This window comes from Eleutherodactylus coqui, chromosome 6, assembly GCF_035609145.1.
Source record: "Eleutherodactylus coqui strain aEleCoq1 chromosome 6, aEleCoq1.hap1, whole genome shotgun sequence".
In the NCBI taxonomy this organism is placed as follows: Eukaryota; Metazoa; Chordata; class Amphibia; order Anura; family Eleutherodactylidae; genus Eleutherodactylus; species Eleutherodactylus coqui.
Window position 1 is genome coordinate 176,017,929 of NC_089842.1, and position 23,222 is coordinate 176,041,150.

Sequence of the window (23,222 nt, forward strand, 5' to 3'; positions counted from 1 at the left end):
GTCTTCTACGTCGCTTATACGTTGTTCGGTTTCTGTCAGACGCTCCAATATTTTCCTCATGTCTTGCCGTAGCAGGTTTACATTACTTTGCATCGCCCCCATCTGCATGTTAAGATTGTTCAGCGATGCGTTGCCTTTAGTAATTGCGCTGAAGATTTCTTTCAGCGTAGGTTCTCTGGCACATCTTTCGCCTTCTTGCCTTTGGTCTTTTTCGGCAGCATCTTCAGTACTTTGGAAGGCATCCCATGTACCTCTTTCTGGTGCGTTTACGTAGTTTGCGCTGTGTGTGCAATTGTCTGGGTTGCTTGCACTATTTATGTTATCTCTTGCGCCATAATCGGCTGTATTGGCACTATTTGCGCCATTGTTTTCGTGGTTGGGGCTGTCTGCATGACTTGTGGCTTCTTGCCTGTAGCCAACAGAGCCTTGTACAGTGTGTGGACTGCTTTATTTGTCTTTGCCCTTGCTGTGCTTATCAGAGTCTGTTAATGCGCTTGCTTTGTCTGTCTTCTCCTTATTTCTCTCTCTTTCTGTATGCACTGTGCCTGTGGCTTCTTCCTCCCCTCCTGTTCCCGCCATTTGTGTGCTTCTCTGTGGGCTCCCCTGCTCCCCTGTGTCTTCCCTCCGCTGTTTAGGGCTTATGGAGTCCTCTTTTCTGCCCCCCTCCTCCCTGGCATACCTTGCCAGTTTACGTGCTGTGTCTGCACTGTTTATGCTGAGCCGCGGTATGAGCGTTCTCGGCTCCCTCCCGCCGGCGCCATCTTGCTTCTGCCGGCCGCCTGCTTCTTCTGCCTTTCCTCGCTCCTTGCCGCGCACCATTGTCACTGCTGGTGTCCGTTTCAACTCCGGAGCTTACTGCTGTGCCTCCGCTGCTTGTTAACGGCTTTTCGCCGTCTCTGGGTCCCGTTTTCAGGATGGGATCGTCGGATCTTGCGGGAGCTACTCTGAGATGCAACTGTCTACATCTCCGGCCAGGCTCCGCCCCATTCATCTATGTCTTTTTTAAAGTGGGGTGCCCAGAACTGGACACAGTATTCTGACTAAGGAAGAGTGGAGGGGGATAATTACCTCACGTGATCTAGACTCTATGCTTCTCTTAATACATCCCAGAATTGTGTTTGCGTTTTTGGCTGCTGCATCACGTTGTTGACTCATGTTCAGTCTATGATCTATTAGTATACACAAGTCTATTTCACATGTGCTGCTGCTTAACCCAATTCCTCACATTCTGTATGTGCTTTTTTCATTTTTCTTACCCAGATGTAGGACTTGGCATTTCTCCTTGTTAAATACAATTCTGTTAGTCGTTGCCCACTGTGCAAGTTTTTCTAGATCTTTTTTAATACTCTCGCTCTCTTCCCTAGTGTTAGCTATCCCTCGTAGCTTTGTCTCATCTGCAAATGTGATCAGTTTCCCATCAATTCCCTCCTCCCAGATAATTTATAAAAATGTTGAACACTGGGCCTAGGACAGAGCCTGGTGGTACTCCACTTGATACATTCTTCCTCTTAGATGTGCAGCCATTTATGACCACTCTGAGTACGATCACTCAGCCAGTTGTGAATCCACCTAACAATTGCCTTGTTGGTCCCATATTTGGTCTTTTTTTTCAATAAGTATGATATGAGATACTTTGTCAAGCGTCATACTAGACTTTTTGGATAGTGCAGCATTTACAGAGGGCCTGGAAGGGGGATTACAGATAGCTAGAAATGGCACATTCCTGTGATATAATATCTTACAACGTTTCATCGACTTTTATGTACAGGATGAGCACAAAAACAGTCCTTGATTTCCAACAGATATAGAATGTGAAATCAAGGACTGTTTGTCCTCACCCTGTACCATTGATTTATGCAAACAGAAAATGTCATGTTCGTAAAGGGAAAAAAAGCACATCTTAGGCTAACTTCACACAGGCTAGTGCGATATGGGGCAGTGAATCCCACCCCCATATCGTGCTCCCCACCATGTGAATTCCCAAGGGATGCAAGGAATTTTCATGGTAAAACAGCCTCGCATCACTTCAGGCAGAAGCAGTCCCCTGACACAGGATCTTGGGATTTCTCCCATTGCTCTCAATGGGACCGGTGCTGCTGCGCACAAATCTTGCAAGATTTTCTCGTCAGTGTGAAGACAGCCATAAGAAGCAGGCATACCAAATTAGGGCTAACTTGCTCACGTTAATGCTAAAACATTCAAACAACACTTCCCAGCTGAACCCACATACATATGAAAACTACCAGCTGCGGTGATAGTGAGGTCACGTGACCAACAAGTTGAGCAGGTTTGCTGGAGGTGACATTGGTATGGGAATTAGGATACTATGGCTATCCCACAAGTTTGTGGCAGAGCTGATTTTTTAGTTACAAACCATATTTTAGTGTCACTAGCCCCAATAAAATGTATCCAGAATACCAGAGAAGCCCATTAATAAGTGTTGTTCCACTTACTTTTTCTGTAGCTCATCTACTATAACTGAAGCAGATGACTGCAAGAAAAAATAAATTATTAAAAACCTTAAAAATAGCAAATGATTATCTTCTACTTATAGAATGTAACAAAGCATAAAAACGAGAACAAAAAGTCTGAAGCCCATAATACTGTTTCAACCTAAGTTTTTCATCCCACACAAAATTTATCATGACAGACCACAGAATTAGCTTGTAGCATGGCAAGCTATCCATCAGCAATTGATTACATTTCTCAACATGCTTGTCATGGGGATTCATGTCTTAGCGAATTATAGTAACACTAAACACAAAAAACACATCACAAAATACATCAATCCCTTCAGTTCTTTCCTTAAATGGGTATCCCCATCTCAGGATTCCCATTTCATTGTGTTCAAAATTGCAAAACAATGCATTCACCCATAAGAGGTTTATTTCCGAAAAGACTCCGTTCTCCATACATTGCAGATATTGATTCCTCTGTCTTTTGGTTGTTGCCAAGGAAACCAACCACCTCTTCTATGGAAAGAAATAGAGGAGCAGAGTAGGCCGGCACTTGATCTAAATCCGATGGCTGGGGTCTCAGGAGCACATGCACACCAGTTTTCAGCCCGACCACCAGCTTCTTTCCATAGAAGAGGTGGTTGTTTCCCTGGTAATGAGCAGTGAATAATCAAAAAAGGACAGAGGAATCAATATCTGCAATAAGAGAAACACAGAGCATTTTGAAAACAAACATCTTACGGGTGAGTACATTGTTACCCCCATTAATCTCCTCCTCCTCTCATTTGATCCCATTTTGTCCTATATTACAACTAAAACGGAGAAATCTGTAACAAAATGTTCTTTATGTATCTGAGCCACGCCCTTCCCTTTCGTCACTGTCCTTTAGCTATAAGGCAGCTGGCTGCAGCAGGAGCCTCTTCCCTCCCACTCTGCCAAGTGTGCACTACGACAAAATTGTTAAGCCCTGCTTCCTTGGCCAAGTCCTGACCCTTAGCTGTTCCCCAGAAAAAAGTGGAACAGATCAGTAGGAGAGTAACAGTGCGTTCTCTTAAGGTTCTCCAAGACTGTTTCGGGAATATTCAGAAAATCTTTCAAATTGAAACAGTGATGACACGATTATCGGTTGACTTTTATCATTTCTGCATTCACTCCCTTCAATCAACTGATAAGGACATGATGTGAAAGCCTTGTAGGGCTCAGTACACTTCTTCAAATCATAATTCTGTTTCTCTGCTCCGTTTTTGGAGCAGAGAAAAAAATTTAAAAAATGGGAAGAAAATCAATTTTTTTTCAACGGGGTTTTTAAAAACGGAAAACTTGACTTCCGCCTGGGACACAGAGGTAGCAGGACGTGCCTGACAGAGCTCCTGCCATTACCACCTCCCAGAGACACCGGGACCCTCTAAAACCCCAAAAAAGGCAGCTGCAGGGGATAGACATCCCCCCTGCTTGCTAGGTGGAAGCCCCCCACACCACAGAAGAGACACCCGGGGAACCACCCGAGAACATCCCGACGCGGCCCGCGGCAAAAGGGCGCTGACACGAGGAGGAGGAAAAGGGGCATAGAGCCCACAACACATCAAGACCTTACCTCCCTCAGAGACCTCCGGTAAACACTACCGAGCCACCGACTCCCGCACGAGCCACACCGGAGACGTCCGGAGCGCCGCGGCCTAGTCGACACCCGGGGCCGCGGCCTAGATCTCCGACCGCGAGGGCCGCCGCAACCCCCGACCAGAACCGCGGAGAAGTAGAAGGCCCCGGGAGGCACCAAGAAGATCCAGGAGACCCTCGGAGGGCCGCAAACCCACCGGGGAGAAGCGGCGGTACTGTGACCGAGCGGCAGCCAGGGCCGCGATCCAGACCCCCGGCCGCGACACCCTCCATCTGGAGTCGCGGGGAAAGAGGGGGGCCCCGGGAGACCTCCGGACAGCCCGAGAGGACCTTGCCGAGGCTGAAACCCCTCCGGGAGGCCACCGGAGTACCGCGGCCTAGAACCGCCAGAAGCCGCGGCCTAAATTTACGGCCGCGACATCCGCGGCAAGTCCCGCCCACCACCACAGGCGGAGGGAGGAGTCGGAGGCTATAACATAACGCGGGAGCGGAACCCATCGGCCCCAAGCACCGCCCACACCACGGGAGGGGGGAAGAGCCGGGAGGCAGCAACGCAGTGCGGGAACGCTACCTATCCACACCCAAGGTACGGAACGGGCCCCCAGACGCGACAGGCCTTGCCTGAGATTGCGGGAGGTGGGAATCCTGTGGGGGCACCCAGATAACCCGAGGCACCCCCCGAGCCGGCGATAACCCCTGGGTGACGACCGGGACATTGCGGCCTAGCGGCGCCATAAGCCGCGGCCTAAATTTTCGGCCGAGAAATCCGCGGCAAACCCCGCCCACGACAAGCCCCGCCCATAACAAACCCCACCCACCGCAACAGACAGGGGAAAGAACGAAGAGGCACCCACAGAGGGGGGCGACAATTCAAAGTCACAAGGACGCAACAGTGACAGAACAAGGCCACAAGAGGCCCAGAAATCTTGCACAAAAGGCCCCAAACGACACAGAATTGCGTGAGACCACCACCCCACGAGCATCACCCCCAACTACAACAAAACAACAAAAACTAAGGCTACAGGAGAAAGAGGGGAAAAGGATACCCAGACAACGAAAACACAAACCGCAAACCGAACAAAAAACGCCAGACAAACAGAAATGAAAACATAGACACCAGATGAAAAGCCACATCCACACCAAAAACAAACCGCAACAAAACTAGAACAGCCTGAGAAACAGAGAAAGATTTTTTAAAACAAACAACCCGCTTAACCACTTGATTTTGAAAAGTCAAAATATGGACAAATATCTAAACGAAAGAAACGCGGGCACCTCAACGCGAGCAACACGTCAGCCAGATACAGACAAAACAACCACAGGAGGGAAACAAAAGGGCAAACCCCTCAAAAACACCAAAGAAAAAGAGAGCAAGTCCACGCACCAACCCGCATCTCCCTTGAAGAACACTCCACCGGGTACTACAGCCTCACCAAACTCCGACCAAGAGACAATGGCCGCCTCATCCACGCAAATGAACGAGCAATCAAGGAACAATGACGTGGACATGACACAGGCGACATTAGTGGCACAAGAGGTCTCAAAACTGCTCCTCCCCCTATTTGATAATAGACTGGAAACACTACATAAATCTATAAACTCAGCGCTGTCCCAAATTACGGACAACACCCAAAGACTGACAGAACTAGAAACGAAAACCCAGAACACGGAACAAATCATAGCAACCCTAGAAGCCTCAATACAAAGAAGCCAGTCAGAAACCGAAATGCTGCGGGAAAAAATCGATGACCTAGAGAATAGACATCGCCGCAATAACCTCCGTTTTGTGGGAATACCCGAGACAATAAACAACAACCAGCTCCTAACCTACCTAACCACCGAGTTACCGCAAGCACTTCAACTTGACATGCCCAGAGACCCCCTAATAATAGAAAGAGCCCACAGAATCGGCCCACCAGGGGATGGACGTAGCAACAGAAATAGACCTCGCCCAGTGATAGCAAAGTACATGCACTGGGCAACAAAAGAAACAATCCTGCAAGCCTACAGACGAAAAGGAGAACTAAGAATACAAGGATCGAAAATCCTGCTATTCCAAGACTTCTCGGTGGCAGTGTCACAAAAACGCAAATTATTTACCCCAATCTGCCAAACCCTACATGAACGAAATACACGATTCCAACTGCTTTACCCAGCAAAATTAAAGATCCAAGATGGCAACAAATCCTTATTATTCAATACCCCAGAGGAAGCAAGAAGACACCTACAGATGGAAGAGAACGGAGAACAAGGCTGAAAAAGAATGGAAAAAGGAACTGTACTATTGCTCTTTATTACAACTCTGTTCCAAGCACAGTGGATGTGGCGCACGCCACGCAAAAAGAAAAGGCGAAATTGATGTTTAAAGTTTATATGTTCATTACTACTAATTTTCTCACATTTTCTATGTTTTTTCTTTTTTTTCCGACCCAACTGACCACCAAAAAACGGACCACTAGGGGGATCAGGAGGCCCCGCGGGCACGGCACGATCAACACCCAGTTGCATCCGCGGCTCGCTGGGACCGAGGGATGCGACAAAAAAAAAGAGGCAAAAGCTACGGTAATTATAACCAAAACATACCCACCAACATGCCTAGAGACCTAGAAACAACAGAATACCAAACACCCACCACAATACAAACACTATCTTGGAACGTAGACGGACTTAACACACCCATTAAACGGAAAAAAGTACTGACACACCTAAAACGATACAAGCCAGACATAATATTCTTGCAGGAAACACACTGGAAGAAAGAGGGGAAGGGAGAACTGAGAGCACCATGGATAGGCGCATGTCACACAGCCTCACACACATCTGCATCACGAGGGGTAGCGATTTTGACTAGGAAAAACATGCCACACACAATACTGCAAAATATAGCGGACCCAGAGGGAAGATACCTAATAGTGAGAATCAAAATGGAGGAACAGACGTATGCCCTGGTGAACATCTATGCCCCCAACACAGATCAACCAACATTCTACGCCACACTAATAGAAAAACTACAACCATATCTGGGAGATAGAATAATCCTGGGAGGCGATTTTAATAGCATACAAGACGAAACACTAGACAGAACGGGACCATCTACCCAAACACTCTCAATCACACATGCACTACTAACACTTAAAGAACAACTTAACGTATGCGATCCATGGCGACTCATGAACCCCACCAGCAAAGAATTCACATGCTGCTCCAACGCCTACCACTCATTCTCACGCATAGATTTTTTCTTAATATCAAACAGCATTTTCGAGCACCACCACCAATCGGAAATCCACCCAATATCCCTTAGCGACCACGCACCGATAGTAATGAGATTACAATTGAGAACCCCGCAAAGGCTAACCAAAATATGGCGCTTCCCCTCTTTCCTATGGGAATCAGAGGACTTTAGAGCATACCTGAAAATCCACTGGAATAACTATGCAGACGATAATAGTGCGCACATTGACAACATAAATCTATTCTGGCAGGCCTCAAAGGCAGTGATGAGGGGCCACATCATAAGCTACCTGTCCCATAGGAGAAAAAAATTTCAAATGGAATTTGAGGCACTACATCACTCCCTCCTAGAAGCACAAAAAGAACATACGAACGCCCACAACGACAATTCATACCAAACCCTTCTCACAGCAAAGCACTTACTAAACACGTTTGTACACACCCACGCACACTGGCAAAATCAGCTAACAAAAAATAAATTTTACAGGTGGGGTAACAAAACAGGACGATTGCTAGCCAACTTGACCAAACAAAGACAACCACACAAACCAATACTGACCTTAAGACACATCAATGGGGATAATATCACAACAAAACAAGAAGAGGTGGCTCAAATACTACATGAATACTTCGAAAATCTATATAGGGCGGAACCAACAAATGTACAAGACATAAACAACTTCTTAGAATCCGTGAACCTACCAAAACTAACAGAAGAGCAAAAATCCCTATTAGACGCCGACATACAAGAGGAGGAGGTACGAGAGGCGATCACAACAGCACAAGGGGGGAAAACACCGGGCCCCGACGGATTTTCGACAGAATACTATAAAATATTGATAGCCGACATTGTGCCAGTCCTGACCCAACTCTACAACACAATATATACAAACAATACACAGACAGAAGATTTTGGAACATCGAGAACGATATTGCTCCCCAAACCTGACAAGGACCTGACAGACCCAAGATCCTACAGACCAATAGCACTGCTAAATTGTGATTACAAATTTCTGTCCAAGATACTAGCCAACAGACTCCAGCTAATCCTCCCATCTCTACTAGACCCAGCACAAAAAGGCTTTACACAGGGGAGGAGTGCTCTAAAGAACATCAGAGCCGCCATAGCGGCGACGGTCGCAGCACAAAACCCCGAGGGCCAGACCACGATGTTATTGAGTCTGGACGCAGAAAAAGCCTTCGATAAAATGGCCTGGCCATTCTTAAATATAATACTGGAAAAAAGAGGCTTTGGACAGATCTTTGCGAATTACATAGACACGACGCAAATGAACGCCACTACGACCCTCACAGTCAACGGCCTTAACACCCCCAATATAGACCTATTTAGAGGAGCCAGACAAGGGTGCCCCCTCTCACCACTGTTATTTAATCTATCAATAGACCCATTACTCAGATATCTGACACAAACGACACTCTTTGCAGGGGCGAATTGCGGGGGCACCAAGATAAAAGTCGAAGCATTCGCAGACGACCTTTTATTGGTAATAAACAACCCAAGAGAAACACTAACACCTATATTGCAAGACGTCGAGAAAATCGGTAAACTCTCAGGCTATACCTTAAACCTAGACAAGACAGAGGCCTTGCTTCTCAGAGGACCGGCTAAACCCCCGTGGACAACACAATACCCATTTAAGTGGGAAAAACACGCAATACAATACTTGGGAGTACAAATCACAAGAAACCCACTCAAGCTATATAACACAAACATAGAACCCCATATTAAAAAACTAGAAACTACCCTAAACACATGGAAAAATTTTACGATCTCCTTCTTGGGAAGGATAAGCCTAATAAAAATTATAGAATTTCCCCGCTTATTATATATCCTACACTCGCTACCTATATTTTTAAAACTAAAAGATATAAAAAGAATAAATTACCTATATAGGAACTTCATATGGGGGGGGAAAAGACCGCGTATTGCACTGAAAACGCTGCACAAACATAGAGAGAACGGAGGAACCAATCTACCAAATATCAGAGATTACAATCTAGCAGCCCAGGCGCGAATCATCCACGACTGGATTCACGATAAGTCATACTTCACAAACAGACCACTTGAACAAGAAATGGTCGGCACAACACGACTCCAGAACATCCTTCATCACACATATGCGGAACTCACAGAAAAAACTAAAAAAAATCCTTTGATATTGGTGGCTTGGAAAACATGGAATAAATTGCGCAAAGATAGCCAAACATCGCCACACACATCACCGTATTTGTCACTAATGAGCAACCCCAACTTCCAAGACGGTAATCCCCACAACATATTTGTGGAATGGGAGGCCCAAGGCATACACACTATAGATAAACTATTACACACAAGAGAACGACGAGTCTTAACACACGACGAAATGAAACAAAAATACCCCGAACTCCGAATCCCATTATTTTCATACCTGCAAGTCAGACATTACATCACAGAACTCATACCACGACTACAAGAACCTGATTGGGTACAAACAGGCGACACATGGATGACCAGGAAAACGGGTCCGCGAGGCATGATCTCAAAGCTGTACAGGGCAATAAGAAATATGAGAGAGCAGGAGGATACTGATCCGGGGGTGGGCAAATGGGCCACAGACAACCCCGACTTCACACCGACACTGATAATGAAATCTCTAACCTCGGCACATAGGTACCTACCATCAGCTAGGTTCCTGGAGATGAGATTACAAATTGCCCACAGATCATACCTAACCCCAAGCAGAGGATACCACATAGGAATCTATGATACCCCAAACTGCTTCAAATGCCAAACACCACACGCAAACATATACCACAGTTTGTGGACATGCCCCTCAATACAGGACTTCTGGACACGAATAGGAGACTACACAAAAACACACCTGACAAACTTTTGCCCACAAGAGCCAACATGGGCAATACTTGGCTACTTAGACCCTGAAATTTATCACTGCTCAAGGGGTGTCAGAAAATTATTACACTTCATAGCAGCAGCAGGACTAAAGGCCATTTTACAGACATGGATACAGCCAACAGGGCCCCCATTCAGACTGTTCCTGGACAAGCTAGCGTTTCTGTTTCAAATGGATTGGGCAGAGACATCGCTCTTTAAAGAAAAGAAGGTACAGGCCTTCTTCGAAACCTGGGGAAGCTTTATCCAACTATTACCACAAAGGGTAAAGGATAGACTGAGAAACTGCTTCCACTACACTTGCTGGTTCCAGGAACAGGTGGCAATAGGAGAAACGCCTATCTAGGGTGGACACACCTATCTAGGGTGAAACACAGACCGTGCCGTGACCATGCGGGGCCTCCATAAATTTTGCAGATCCTCAATATACAGGTCAGTAGACTAAAAAACAAAAATCTGTGGTCAAAATGGGTCAAAGTTTTGATTTAATGAAGGTAATTTTGTTTGATTTAATGTTTTATTTTATGTTTTATAAAATTAACACAAAAAATGCAGGTTGATTCAAGCTATACCTACACAAAAAACCCTGCAAATCCATGATAACACTGAATGTATGCTTTAACCTGTTTAATAAAGACAAAGTTAAAAAAAAAAAAAACGGAAAACTTAGGTTATTTGCTCATTTAAAATCTGAACACTAATGGAACGTTTGCGTTTTTTTTTTTTTAAAGATGAAATCAACGGGGGGTGGGGGGAGCCTTGTTTTTCCGTTTTAATGCAGTTTCTCTGCATTAAACGGCAGAGAAACGGAATTAGGACTGATTCCCTAACGCAGATGTGAACTGAGTCTTAAGACATGTCATGTTTTGCCAACGGACAGAGCAGGGCTCTCCCCATAAACTTCCTCCCTATATCTGTTTTTAGTTGGATGCAGGCACAGTATGCAGAATTATGACAGTGCCGCTTTAAGGCTACCATACAATCAATGTAAAACCCATATGCCATCTGTCTATTAGGATGTGTATGAGAATTCAAGCTAATTATAGGTATACTTGATTATGATCTCATCCTAAACAAGCCATGCACAAAACGTATGTAATCTTTAAACCAAGTGTATGATTAGGCACCACCTTCACTTGCCAACGATTTTACCTGAGCCTGGATCTGAGAATGGTATTTTTGCATCTGAACATTGAGGGCTTCATTTTGCTTCAGTAAATCCTTACAATGAATGAGAAAAAACAGAAATGAATCATGCTGTATATGAGAAGTCTGTTATCAAAGGTTCTCTGACAGGTGTCCAAAGATCACCTGATCTGACCTCATATGAACAATTTTATATTCTAATTTCTTAAAAACTACATACAATTTTACACCTGCTGTTCTAATTCATCCAGTTTCATTCATTTTATTCTATCTTTTTGAGTATACAGGTGCTACACACCTATGTGTTCCATGTTTACAGACTACAAACATTTGTAGTTAGATGCCGCAATCATGTGCGACTTTCTCATCTGCCTCATAGCAAGTTCACCGCTTTCTGAAAACTTCTGACGTGCCAAAGGGACTTGCTAAAAGTTTTTAGAAAGTGCAGGTAGGCTTTTAAAAAGGAACTGGGTCATCACTTTTTAGCACCTTCAACGGAGCACAAATGATATGTTTTGGAAACTCATAATTCTAAGTTTGCTATGGCTCTTTATAAAGGCGTACCTGAAAAATTGGCGTTCATGAATTTAACCCCACTGAACCGGTCTGCAAATTATGTAGACCAGTTCAGTGGAGTTAAATTCCTTAGCTATTCCGCAATTGAAACCGCAACCAAATCTTTACCACTTAGTTGCAGATTTGGCCACCACAGATATCCAGTGGAATTGCTGCGGGTATTCCATTGCTGAATGCCCGCATTTCCAAATTGTGAGAAGGTACCCTAAAGTATACTTGAGTTTCCAAAAATTTTCCAATACCAGCCCAGGTCCTCAATCATTGCTTTGCTGCAGTTTTTCCCATTTCTCTGCTGCCCTGCTGTTTGCAAACACTCATAAGTCGGGGGCATGACCTAAGCAAGCCAGTATTGTACTGCTGGGACTTCCTCTCCCATAATTCCCATGGTGCTTTGCAAAGCATTGCTCCAATTCGTTGCGAGGCAGCATCTGAACGTCCGCCCTTCTGTTGCATACAAGCACATTATAAAAAGGGTTGAGACTTTCTAGTCTAAGGCCACATTCATATGTAATGGAAATGATGAAGATTATCCCCAGCAGAAAACCCGCACCAAAATCTGCATCATATCCACGTCAAAACGATACCACTGGTGTGGATTTTAGCGAGGATCCGCAGCAGGCAATACCCCTTCTATTAAAAGGGTAAAATTAGCTGCAGATCGGCACTAAAATTCACAATGGTGCAAATTTTTCTGCTTATTTCCCACTGAGGAAAATCTGCATTACTTTTGCTAGGTTTGAACAAATCCTAAAAAGAATACCACAGATTAGATTTCTGCCGAGATATGAGAAAAAGGGCATGCGTGTATAACATTCCAAATTAATTAAAAAAGGACAAACTACATGACAAAAAGCAAAAAGATCATGGATGATTTCACTATATTTCCATTACATAAAGTATGACGTGCTTCCATACATCAGTGGCAGACACTAGCCAGCTCATCTTAGCACCATGAGGGATCTATATGCTCCTCCTCCCCATTCCTTCTCAGAAAGAAAAAAAAAAAATCTACTATAATGTGAACCAAGTCATAAATGATGAAATCACCCCAAAAGGAAATAAAGACCCAAATGTACACTATAAGCAAATGTTAATATGAACTTTTTTTTTTTGTTGAAGGATGTCCATAAGACAGTACCTGCACCTGCATCTGAAGGCTGTCATCCTGCCCTTCATCCATAAGCTGCATGATTCTCTGATCCAGCTGCTGGTTGGTCACTATAGTGTCCGTCAGTTTGCTGTGCAAGCTCTTGACTTCAGCCTCCTTAGTCAGAAGCTTTCCCTGAAAATCTGTCAAAAAGACACAAAACCATGACCAAACTTTTGGATACTATGCATATCCCATAGAGGCCCATTATATATCGACAAGACATACTGTACCCCAAAGACCTCAAGAGCATAAAAGATCAAAAGAAAATAAAGCTGTAATAACCTTGCTGGCTCATTTCTAAGTCAGACATCCTTTTCCTTAGATAGCTTTCAACTTCTTCCCATCTTCTCTCTGCGTCTTGCATCTGAGCCTAGAATGTAACCACAGATTAGAATCACAAGAATGCTAACACCCGGCATTTAAGAGCAGCAAATCTCACATTCTTCCGCGTCGCCCCTCTACCGGCCATTCCATAAATGACGCCTTGTAAAATCTTATTTTACCATTGGTATGCTAGTTCACAAACCGAAGACGTGGTGTTGTTGTGCACCCTTTAGATTTGTGTTGTGTTCTATACTACACTTAGGCCTCATGTCCACCGGTGAGTTTAATTTGTGGGAGATCTGCAAATCAAGCTGCCCATAGGGAATCATGGCCACCCACAAAATAATGCAAGCATGCAGATTTGTTTTGCGGACCTTTTGCTCATTTTTTCTGCAGATCCTGCAGAGACGGCTTCCACTGAAAGTCAATGGGAGCTGTCCAATCCGCGGCACACCCGCAGCTGTCCCTGCAGAAGAATTTATATATTTTTTGTAATAAAATGTAACAGAAAGCCAGATTCAGAGAGCCATAACTTTTGCTGATGGAGCTATTTGAGGGCTTGGTTTTTCCAGGTTAAGCAGTAATTTCTATTAGTAACATTTTTCTGGTTGATGAGGTAACCAAAGAACTGCAATTCTGCTTTTTTCCCATAACGTTTAGCATGCAGGATAAAATTAGTTTATATTTCATTTGTTCAGACATCTTTGGATGTATTTGTACAAATGACTTTTTTTTTTTAATGGTTTACATATTTCTATCCAAAAGTTGGAAAAGGGGGAATTCTTTGAACTTTTAGTGTATTTGGTTTAAATTTTTTGTTAAGTTATTAAGTTTATAATTTTTTTTTGCTTTTAAGCATCCTAGTGGTATTTGTACATGTGATCTCGATCGCTCATGCAATACACTTGTACTGTGGCCGGACTGTCTTCCTATTAAACCCTGCCAGAGGGAGAGTAGCAGCCATACTTTGACAGCAGCCCTCCAGCTGCCATAAGAAGCGAGTAGCATCCTGTAAATTGCATGCCAGCCTTCCAAACAAGGGTTTGCTAATAGTGTTAATACTGATTTTTACATATATCTGTTGTATTATGGCATACATTTATTTTTGGGATATGATATGGGGTTAGTCATTTGATATTCTATCCCTTAATGAATTTTATTCTTTTCATGTATTATCTGATGTACCACTGAGGGACATTTGGGCTGTCCGGAAAGTCAGTGAACACATTTCAATTGCCAATTCTAATATGTGGCACCTTCAGTCCAGCAGCAGCCTGCTCATGGTTCTTTTTCTGCAGCTCCTCTTGTGCCAAGCTACTGTTTTTATCATTCAGTTCTTTGACAAGTCTGGCATAGTCCTGACGAAGCTTAATAAGCTCATTGGATTGCCTGGAAAAAGAAAACAAGTAGTAAGCATTTCTAGCATCAGGATCAGTACTAGTAGTGACAAAGCGTTACACAGAAGGTAAACTTACTTGCTTTCCATCTGGTTGGTGGCCGAGCTCACGGCATCTCGTAGAATACCATTTTCCTGCTTCAGGTGAGTGATCTGGCTCTCCAACTGTTCGCGGAGCTGCTGAAACTACAATACACAGTGCAGTAGATTAGTTGCTTTCATAGGATAACGCAAGCATACAAGGGATATTCACAGATTTGTCCATACAGCCATACACTGTCACAGCAGCAATAAGCCACTGCCTTCAACTGTAAGAACTAAGGTTCACGAATATTAAAACCCATCAACAATCTCACAGCTCAAGCTATATACATAAAAGTAGGCAACATTCTCTTCAAGTCTAGTGCATGCAGACTTATCTAGAGTTCAATAGCATTTATCAAGGTAAGTCATCCTTTCAAGTGGGGTAGCCCTTTTCATGGTGGCTGCCTTACTGGTTAGGTAGGGGGTAGCTCACTAGAATTCCTTTGTCTTTTGTTACTCCCAGTACTGTAAGTATCTGGACAGTTGCAAAAACCTATCGACCATGAGTAAAAAAAGGGCATGCTATATCTCCACTACTTTGATTTTACTTCTGGTATGATATCTGTATACAGCAAATTATTTCCATCCATGTGTATTGTTTATAAAACATTTAATTAACCGAATGAGGGCTCCTGTTCACGTGCGTGTTTCCACGAGCGGTAAATCGCTGGCGAATCACACCGTCTGAAGCTTTCCATAGCATTGCTATGGAAAGCGACGGCCCCCTGTCCACGAGCGGAGAATCATTGCCAGAAATTTGCGGCATGCTGCGAATTGCCACGATTCTCTGTGGTCAGCCTGTCAGATAGGCTGACAGTGGAGATCCGTCTGCCGGCTTCTGCTGCGCCAATCCGCCGCAGGATACCGCAATGCCCGTGGACAGGCAGCCTAAAAGTTAAGGATTTAAAACGACCCCAGGTTTCTAGAGAAAATTCTTTCCTGGGACAGGGGTATATTTTCAGCTCTTCTACACCACTTCTATAATCCACCAGAGTTCTTGGTCCCATTTTCTAAAATACAATATGGCTGCAACAATTTTTTTAATAAGCTGATACACACTGTAACCGTCTGATTGGCCAGCGCAGTTGACATGAGCTGCTCTGCCCCATCAGAAAGGAGGTCTAGTCTAAACACTACTGATGCACTGTGAGAATTAAAGAAGCAGTTTGAATCTTGCCTTGCCCGTCTTGAAGGGCCAAAAGCTGGGGATAGAACCGGTGGAATGGAAAACAGCAATATACGCCCCCACCCCCCTCAGGTTTCGGAACAAATTTTTGCTGTGCTTTAAATGCAATGACTATTATGTTAAAATTTATCACAGATCCTTCTTTTCCATGGCATCTAACAGCAAGAGGGAATTAGCGAACATTAGTTCTCCAATCCCTCCGAAAAGGTTGGTTCTAGCAGAGTTTGACTAGTGCGTCTAGGAACTTTTAGCATAAGCACAATCTAAAAAGTTAACTCTAGGAAAAATCAACTTCCCCAATGCAGTAATTTATTGGCTCACTGTACTGTCTACATTTGGTAATTTTAAGTAGAGTATATTTTTTAGGATTTTTTTTCACAAGCTAATAAAAATATAAAAGCTATTACAATAAAATATAATTATAGTTAAAACTTAAATTTAATTATGTTGGTTATAATAATTTAAAAAAAGGATGAACATTTTTTGCAATAACCTAATTAAAAAAAATAAAATAAAAAATCAAATTATAATGTAATCTAAAATTTCCTCATATAGTCTTCGCATACAAATGAAAAAGCTTTAACTTTAAAAGATATTATTAGAAGGCATGAAAACACAAGGTGACACCCCCAGCTTCCCCTCATTTCCTGTAGCGGTGCCTCTATGAAATAAGAGAGTAATCAGCGTATCCAAGAGAGTACACAGGTTATTTATGAGTGCATATCTTAACACCCAGGTATGATGAAGGATGTCTCGGGGGCACCATCTGTTCTCAGCTTGGTATTAAAAGGAAGCTGAGCCATAGTTCAGTCCGGAGCTATAAATGTAACATCAGCGTATGGGGTTATTTAAAGAGGCAGCTGGGTTAGAGCAAAGTAGCACATGAGGAGGAACTACACATAAACGGGACAGCCAACAACGTAGAGAACCAAAAAGTGTTAAGGTGGGCCGTGGCGCAAATAATGGAGATTAGCGGATCACAAAGTTAGCTCAACTGAAAGTGGTGTGGAGAGGAGGCGGCTCTTCATATTAACACTTGTTTTTCTTAGGCAATTCATATATGGAGATCCCGTTTTATAAGTGAATTATGATTTTCATGAGACGCTAGCAACCCCAATGATGAAGAGCCAGAATTATTTACATAATGCTAAAAAAGGTACATGACCACATTATGTCCATGTAATTCTATATGACCCCATTAAAGTCTATGAGACTACACTTGAGTAATTTTTCACATGAACTGATGGTCAATGTGAAGAGGGGGAAAAAAAAAATAATCATGACCTAAATGTCCTATTCCCATTCGTTTTCACAGAGGAGTGTATAGCATTACAATGTTCAGTGTCTGCATATATCATACACTTGTGTTCATGGGCTATCAATTGCAAGTTGAGCCCAAGTTCCTCAGACACATTTCACAGTTACAGCCATCGTTACATGGTGGGCTAGTGTTATCTTTGTTAGAGGATTTTTGTTTTTCTTAGCTCAGATGGTCATGTGATCTCAGTCCTGACCAGATCAGATCTGCTTGGGGTTATGGATTCATTTTTTAGATAATTTCACAGCCTGTGTGATGTTGTTGCATGGATCTACCACGGCAACTCTGTTGAGAGGAAGACATGCACTCCTGTTAGTTACTTATGATGATCACACAGCTCCTGTCACACAGTTATAATAGAGGAGATCACATCTCATCTTGCTAACTGAATACTTACGGTTTGTAGCTTATTTAGGCAAATTAGGAAGGTAATGATTAAACTGTCCATCCTACAAGTAGAATGGTATAACCCTAGCAAATGCTGGGTCCATTGCATCATGAGATAGATGTGAAACAACGTAAAAAAAATACGATTGTGGCTGCACTGCATGGAAGTGCCTAGAACAGAGACCACCAAAGTGTGACAGATGTGGGAGATGTCAGAAAAGCTCTTTATTTTGTATGTATATTTTCATATGTTCAGCTATATAGGCCCTAGATGAATGAGTTGAAGAGAAATTGTATTCTTCTACAATAAGGTTTGTATTTCAGTCTAAATCTGCTTATGTCAGCAAGCATCCACCATACACAATGAAGAGTATGATATATTTCCATAAACAGGAAAAAAAAGGATTCTTATCAAGCACATGAACCAGCAAAAGGCACATTTAGACAACAATTTTTGCTCAAAAATTACTCAAAGCCATCTTTTGAGCAATAATGGTTGCGTCTAACTGCACTGACACCGTGCAGTTTTCGTTAAGCCGTCGACGATCTTTCAGCATGCTGAAAGTTCAGTGATCAGTTATCAGGAATTCACAGCTGGATACAGACGATGCTATTTTTTTTAGCTGTGTTCCGCTCCCTGAAGACAGGCGGGCTATGACGAACAGAGCGGTCCAGCTGTGTTCTCCATACCATGCTCAGACCACTCTGCTGTATAACAGCCGGGCGCTCCAAGCAGAGAACAGCTGGATGCAGAAGACAAAAGGGGACACCCTGCTTGTCTTCTACATCCTCCGCTCTGAACGCCCAGCTGTATAACAGCCGGGGGCTGCGAGCAAGGAATGGCTGGATGCAGAAGACAAGCGGGGATAGCCCACTTGTCTTCTGCCTCCTCCACTAACAGCGCCCGGCTGTATAACAGCTGGACGCTGTGAGCAGGGAATAGCTGGATGCAGAAGACAAGCGGCTTGTACTTCAAAAGAAGACCGTTTTGAACCAAATGCTAACTTTATCAAGCGGCAAGACCCTACTGAGCATGACTGGTAATTCCCTTCCGTTTTACACTTCCCATGAGAATGGCCTATCAGCACACAATATGTTGTAATTTATCTGAATGTCACATTTTTTGTTTGCGTTACCATTATAAGCCCTTTGCCGCCAAAAAATAAATCAGACATCCTTGGTTTACACACTATACTGTGTGTTATTCATTGGCTTCTCCGAGCTCGTCCCAACCATAGCTAATAAGGCATCCACAGTATATCTAAGAGCATTTGTTCTAAACAAGGCTATCAGGTGAGGCAGACAAGGGGGAAAAAAAAAATGTGTTTTCGCCAAAGTGACCCTTTAAGCACATCATGCATGTATAAAACACCGAAGGTTTGATGTCAAAACTGCTTAGCTTTTTTTTTTTTTTTAATTATTTAAGTTTTATATACTCCATCATGCTACCAATAATTATCATACTAGAACGGGCCTTCTTTTAGTGCCCCTAAATTATATCCAGAAGTAGCTTGGAACAATCTTGGAGTAAGTTTTTTTAGTATTTACATCAAATCATTAAGTGTAATTCCCATGTAAAAATACGTCCATGTATACAGAGTCACCCCTAAACTAAGTGTGCCTCACTGCGTATTCTGATCTGAGACGTGTATTGCATTATACTTACTTTATGCTGCATTTGCTGAACTTCCTGATAACTACTATGTATCTTGCTCTGGAAAACTCCATGTTCTTTCTCCAACAAACCAATGCGTTCTCTTGCTTTTGCTTCAACCAAGTTTGATTTTTGCTTCTCTCCTACCAGTTCCTTTAGTGAGATAGAATTAAAAAAAATACATTCTAAGATTTCTGAGGAAATAAGCTGTAGGAACTGCGCACAATTATGAAATGCATTGAGAGTTTTCTAAGACTAAGATATTGATGACCTGTCCTCAGGACCCCCGCCATTTGAAGAGAATGTAGCACTCGGGTAAGCCTCTTCTCAGGCCTGTGACTTCATGGTCACTTCGCTTAAGAGCGGCTCACTTCCATTCAAGTAAACAGGGTTGAGCCGTTACACCAGGCACAGACGTTATGAAGTGTACCGCACTGTGCCTGGTATGCAGTAATCCTCTCTGGCGGGGGGTTTGATTTGCAGACTCGCACTGATCTGATAACTTAATGGTAAGTTATCTTAATGGCAAACTAGAACACAATATATTCTCTATACATCTTCAGAATGACATACTGCCTGCAAGATCACAAGGGCTAAATAAATGTTTTGCCATGCAAGTATACATTGTTTTATACCCGGTATTACACCAAGTTCCATAAAGTACGATTTAAAGGGAAACTTCAGTAAAGGAAGTACAATATCTACTGCGGTCAGTCTTCCATATGGAGACATATTGATGCAGTGTTCGCTAGACAATCAGCCCCTTCCCCAATGGGAGTCCATGTGCCAAGATTAGTGGAATGAAAGAGCAGAGTTACTGTTGATTGTTGTGCCCCTTGGGCTTTGACTGGTTTATCCAGAAAGAGGTGGGCTTAGCAGTATATGGGCTATAGACTTTGAGCTCCTACACCAACATTGCTTGGCTCTCCCAAGAAAGAGTAAGGCTGGTTTCACACCGACGTATTTGTGTGAGCAATATGCAGAAAATAGAACCCATTGATTTCAAGGTGTTCATTCCCACTCACTTTTTTTTGCACGCACATTCAGTGCGCGCGAAAAGAAAACTCAGCATAAGTCTATGGGGTAAGCGCAAATTTGCATAGAATACCTGCATAATTGCACATTACACTGCGCAATGTTGTGGGGGGAAAAAAGAACACATCTGGAACCGATTAGGCTACATAGCCTTTAAATCCCGTGATGGGTGTATCCAACGCCCATGTAATATGCGTAAAACCGCCATGTTCAAGACGCAAATACATTACGTTAACGCGTGCGTTTTTACGCATACAACCGTAGGAAAGGAGTTTTAACAAAGCTGTAGGGGCACAGCATTAAGCTGAACATGTCTCCTCCTTTAATTCCAGCAATTAGAGGGGGTTTCAGCACCCAGACTTCACAAGCCAATATTTATGTCGTCTCACTACAGCAAATTTAGGTGCCCAAAATAACTAAATTATTAAGGCAGGTCTCCATACATATCCATCCTCTTTAATTCTGTAACGTTATGGTGTGGTTTTGGGAAGTCACGGGAAGCCAAGAAATACGTTTCATGCTCACCCAATCCCCGATGGTGAAGATTTACGCGGCCTGAAAATCAGACTGCTGTGTAGGCATTTTTCAACTGACATCTCTGGTGACTGTGCAGGGAGTGGGGAAAGGGCGAGTATACCCCAGCTCCCCATCACAGCACCATAACTTAGTTTATAGTGCATTTCCAAGGTGACAGGTTCCCTTTAAATCGTGCAATGTAAGCCAGATCACAATTGGAGACTACACTTAGCTTACACGTAAGAAAGATTATATTTATGGCTTATACGGCACAAGACTTCAATTACCAAATAGAGTCTGTTTGCTGTTTTATCAATTAAGGGGAGCTATGGGTGATGGATCCCACTATATGCCTGTATAGCGGGTTACGTTTCAAGGTAAGTACATAAAAAGATGCTCCCGATTTAGCCATCAAGCGTGATGTGTGCAGTGCATTACGTTGGTACTAAGTAATAGGCTAAACAATGACCGCACTGTTAGGAATTCAGTTTTTAAGCTGCAAGCTGATTTCCAAGGTCTCTGCTGTTACACTCAACTAAAATAAATTCTTGACATAAAAACATAACAAAACTGTAGTAAATGGAAGGAATATTTTCCAACAGCATCACAGAATAGCAGCAAGTTACCTGAGTGAGTTGCCTACACTGGTCCTTCACCAACGCAGCTTCATCTTTAGCAGCAGAAAGCAACTTTTCCTTATCCTGTAACTGGAGTAAAGCGGCAGAATCTCCCTTATTCGCCTGAGAAAATTGAAGAAAAAAAAAAAAAAAATCATTTTAAGAAATTAACATAAGTACAGTCTAGAAAGCTCCGGTCATAAGAGAAATTCTTAGTCTTCAGTCTTCCATATTGCACTTGCCAATAATAAAATGGAACAATAGGCGAAGAATGTGTTCTGTGATACTTCCTATGGACATCTACAAAGCTGGAGTTCGTCCAATAGTAGGGAAACCCACCCACACAAGGGAGTTTAAATGTTACTCAATCCGGAAACTTCATGACGTTGTCACTAGTGACCACAGGCTGAAAGAAGACCTCCAGCATTTACGTTACTTCTCGGTGTCAGACAACGTACTGTGGATGCAGATTCATCAGTTAGTGCTGAAGCAACTAAGGCCTCATGTCCACGGGGAAAAATCGGGCCCGCTACGGATTCTACATGTAGAATCTGCAGCGGGTCCCTCCTGCCCCGCGGACATGAGCGCCGAAAAGGAGAATAAATGAGAATAAACTTACCTCCGATTCGCTCCGTTTCTTCTCTTCGCGGCGGCGTCATCTTCTCTCGTCGCGGCCGGATCTTCATTCTTCGGCTCGGCGGATGTGCACGATGACGTCGGTGACGTGCCCCGCGCATGCGCCGGGCCGAAGCAAAATGATCCGGCCGCGGCTGAGAGAGGATGGCGCGGCGCCGAAGAGAAGAAACGGAGCGGGTAAGTAAAATATGATTTTTCTGTCCAGCTGATCCGGACGGCTTCCATAGGCTTCAATAGAAGCCCGCGGGAGCCGTCCCCGCGGGAGACCCGCATGAAAATGGAGCATGGTCCAGATTTTTTCATGCTCCATTTTTTTTTTAAATCACTTTTATTGACGATCCGCGGGTATTTATCTACCCGCGGGTGGTCAATGCATCCCTATGGGGTGCGGATCCGCGCGCGGGAGAAGAGTTAAAATCCGCTGCGGATTTTAATTCTTCTTTTCCCCGTGGACATGAGCCCTAAGGGAGATAGAATAATACTAATGGAAGGCAGCATTACTTCAAGCCAAAGTTAGACTCTTTATACAAGCCTTGTAACAATGACTGGGAATTAACCCTTTCCAATCCACTGTCTGACCTGTGAAGACATTATGATTTAAGGTTGTACAGCTCCAATGTTGGAAGACATCTGTTGGGGTTCTCTTACTGTATATTGCCAGCCTCTCTGCTGTCGGAGCCTATCCAATGTGTCACCTCATGCAGTACTGGCTTTAGCCAGCATATAGCCCTGTTGTATAATAGCAGAAAAAGAGTAAGCCCCCTAGGAAAACCAGGATGCAAAATGGATTGGAAAGGGTTAAAAGCAAAGCCAGACTCCATGCACAAGCCGCTGTTTCAGGGTATTTGCCCTTCAGTGTACAGTAGGCTTTGCTAGTGAGAGGTCTAGGATGGGGGTCAGAAACGCTATCTTTTCTTCTTAAGGAGAGCACCTAGATGGTGAGTGAGGAGATTTAAAAGGCCATTTCATGCTCCTCTGG

At 43.5% G+C, this 23,222-nt stretch overlaps 1 protein-coding gene across 14 annotated transcripts in view; it reads right to left on the reverse strand.

Moving 5' to 3' along the window:
* KTN1 (kinectin 1) overlaps window positions 1-23,222 on the reverse strand; it is a 144,749-nt gene that overhangs the window by 82,152 nt on the left and 39,375 nt on the right. For 11 of the 14 annotated variants that reach the window (XM_066608269.1, XM_066608275.1, XM_066608276.1 and 8 more), the window contains exons 6-13: window positions 21,617-21,730; window positions 19,452-19,592; window positions 14,890-14,996; window positions 14,671-14,803; window positions 13,373-13,460; window positions 13,079-13,230; window positions 11,371-11,439; window positions 2,454-2,491 (exon numbers count right to left, since the gene is read on the reverse strand). In XM_066608269.1, coding sequence (XP_066464366.1) covers window positions 2,454-2,491; window positions 11,371-11,439; window positions 13,079-13,230; window positions 13,373-13,460; window positions 14,671-14,803; window positions 14,890-14,996; window positions 19,452-19,592; window positions 21,617-21,730 — 842 coding nt within the window. The remainder of the gene's footprint in view (window positions 1-2,453; window positions 2,492-11,370; window positions 11,440-13,078; window positions 13,231-13,372; window positions 13,461-14,670; window positions 14,804-14,889; window positions 14,997-19,451; window positions 19,593-21,616; window positions 21,731-23,222) is intronic. The other 3 variants (XM_066608273.1, XM_066608268.1, XM_066608265.1) reach the window with 1 other exon arrangement.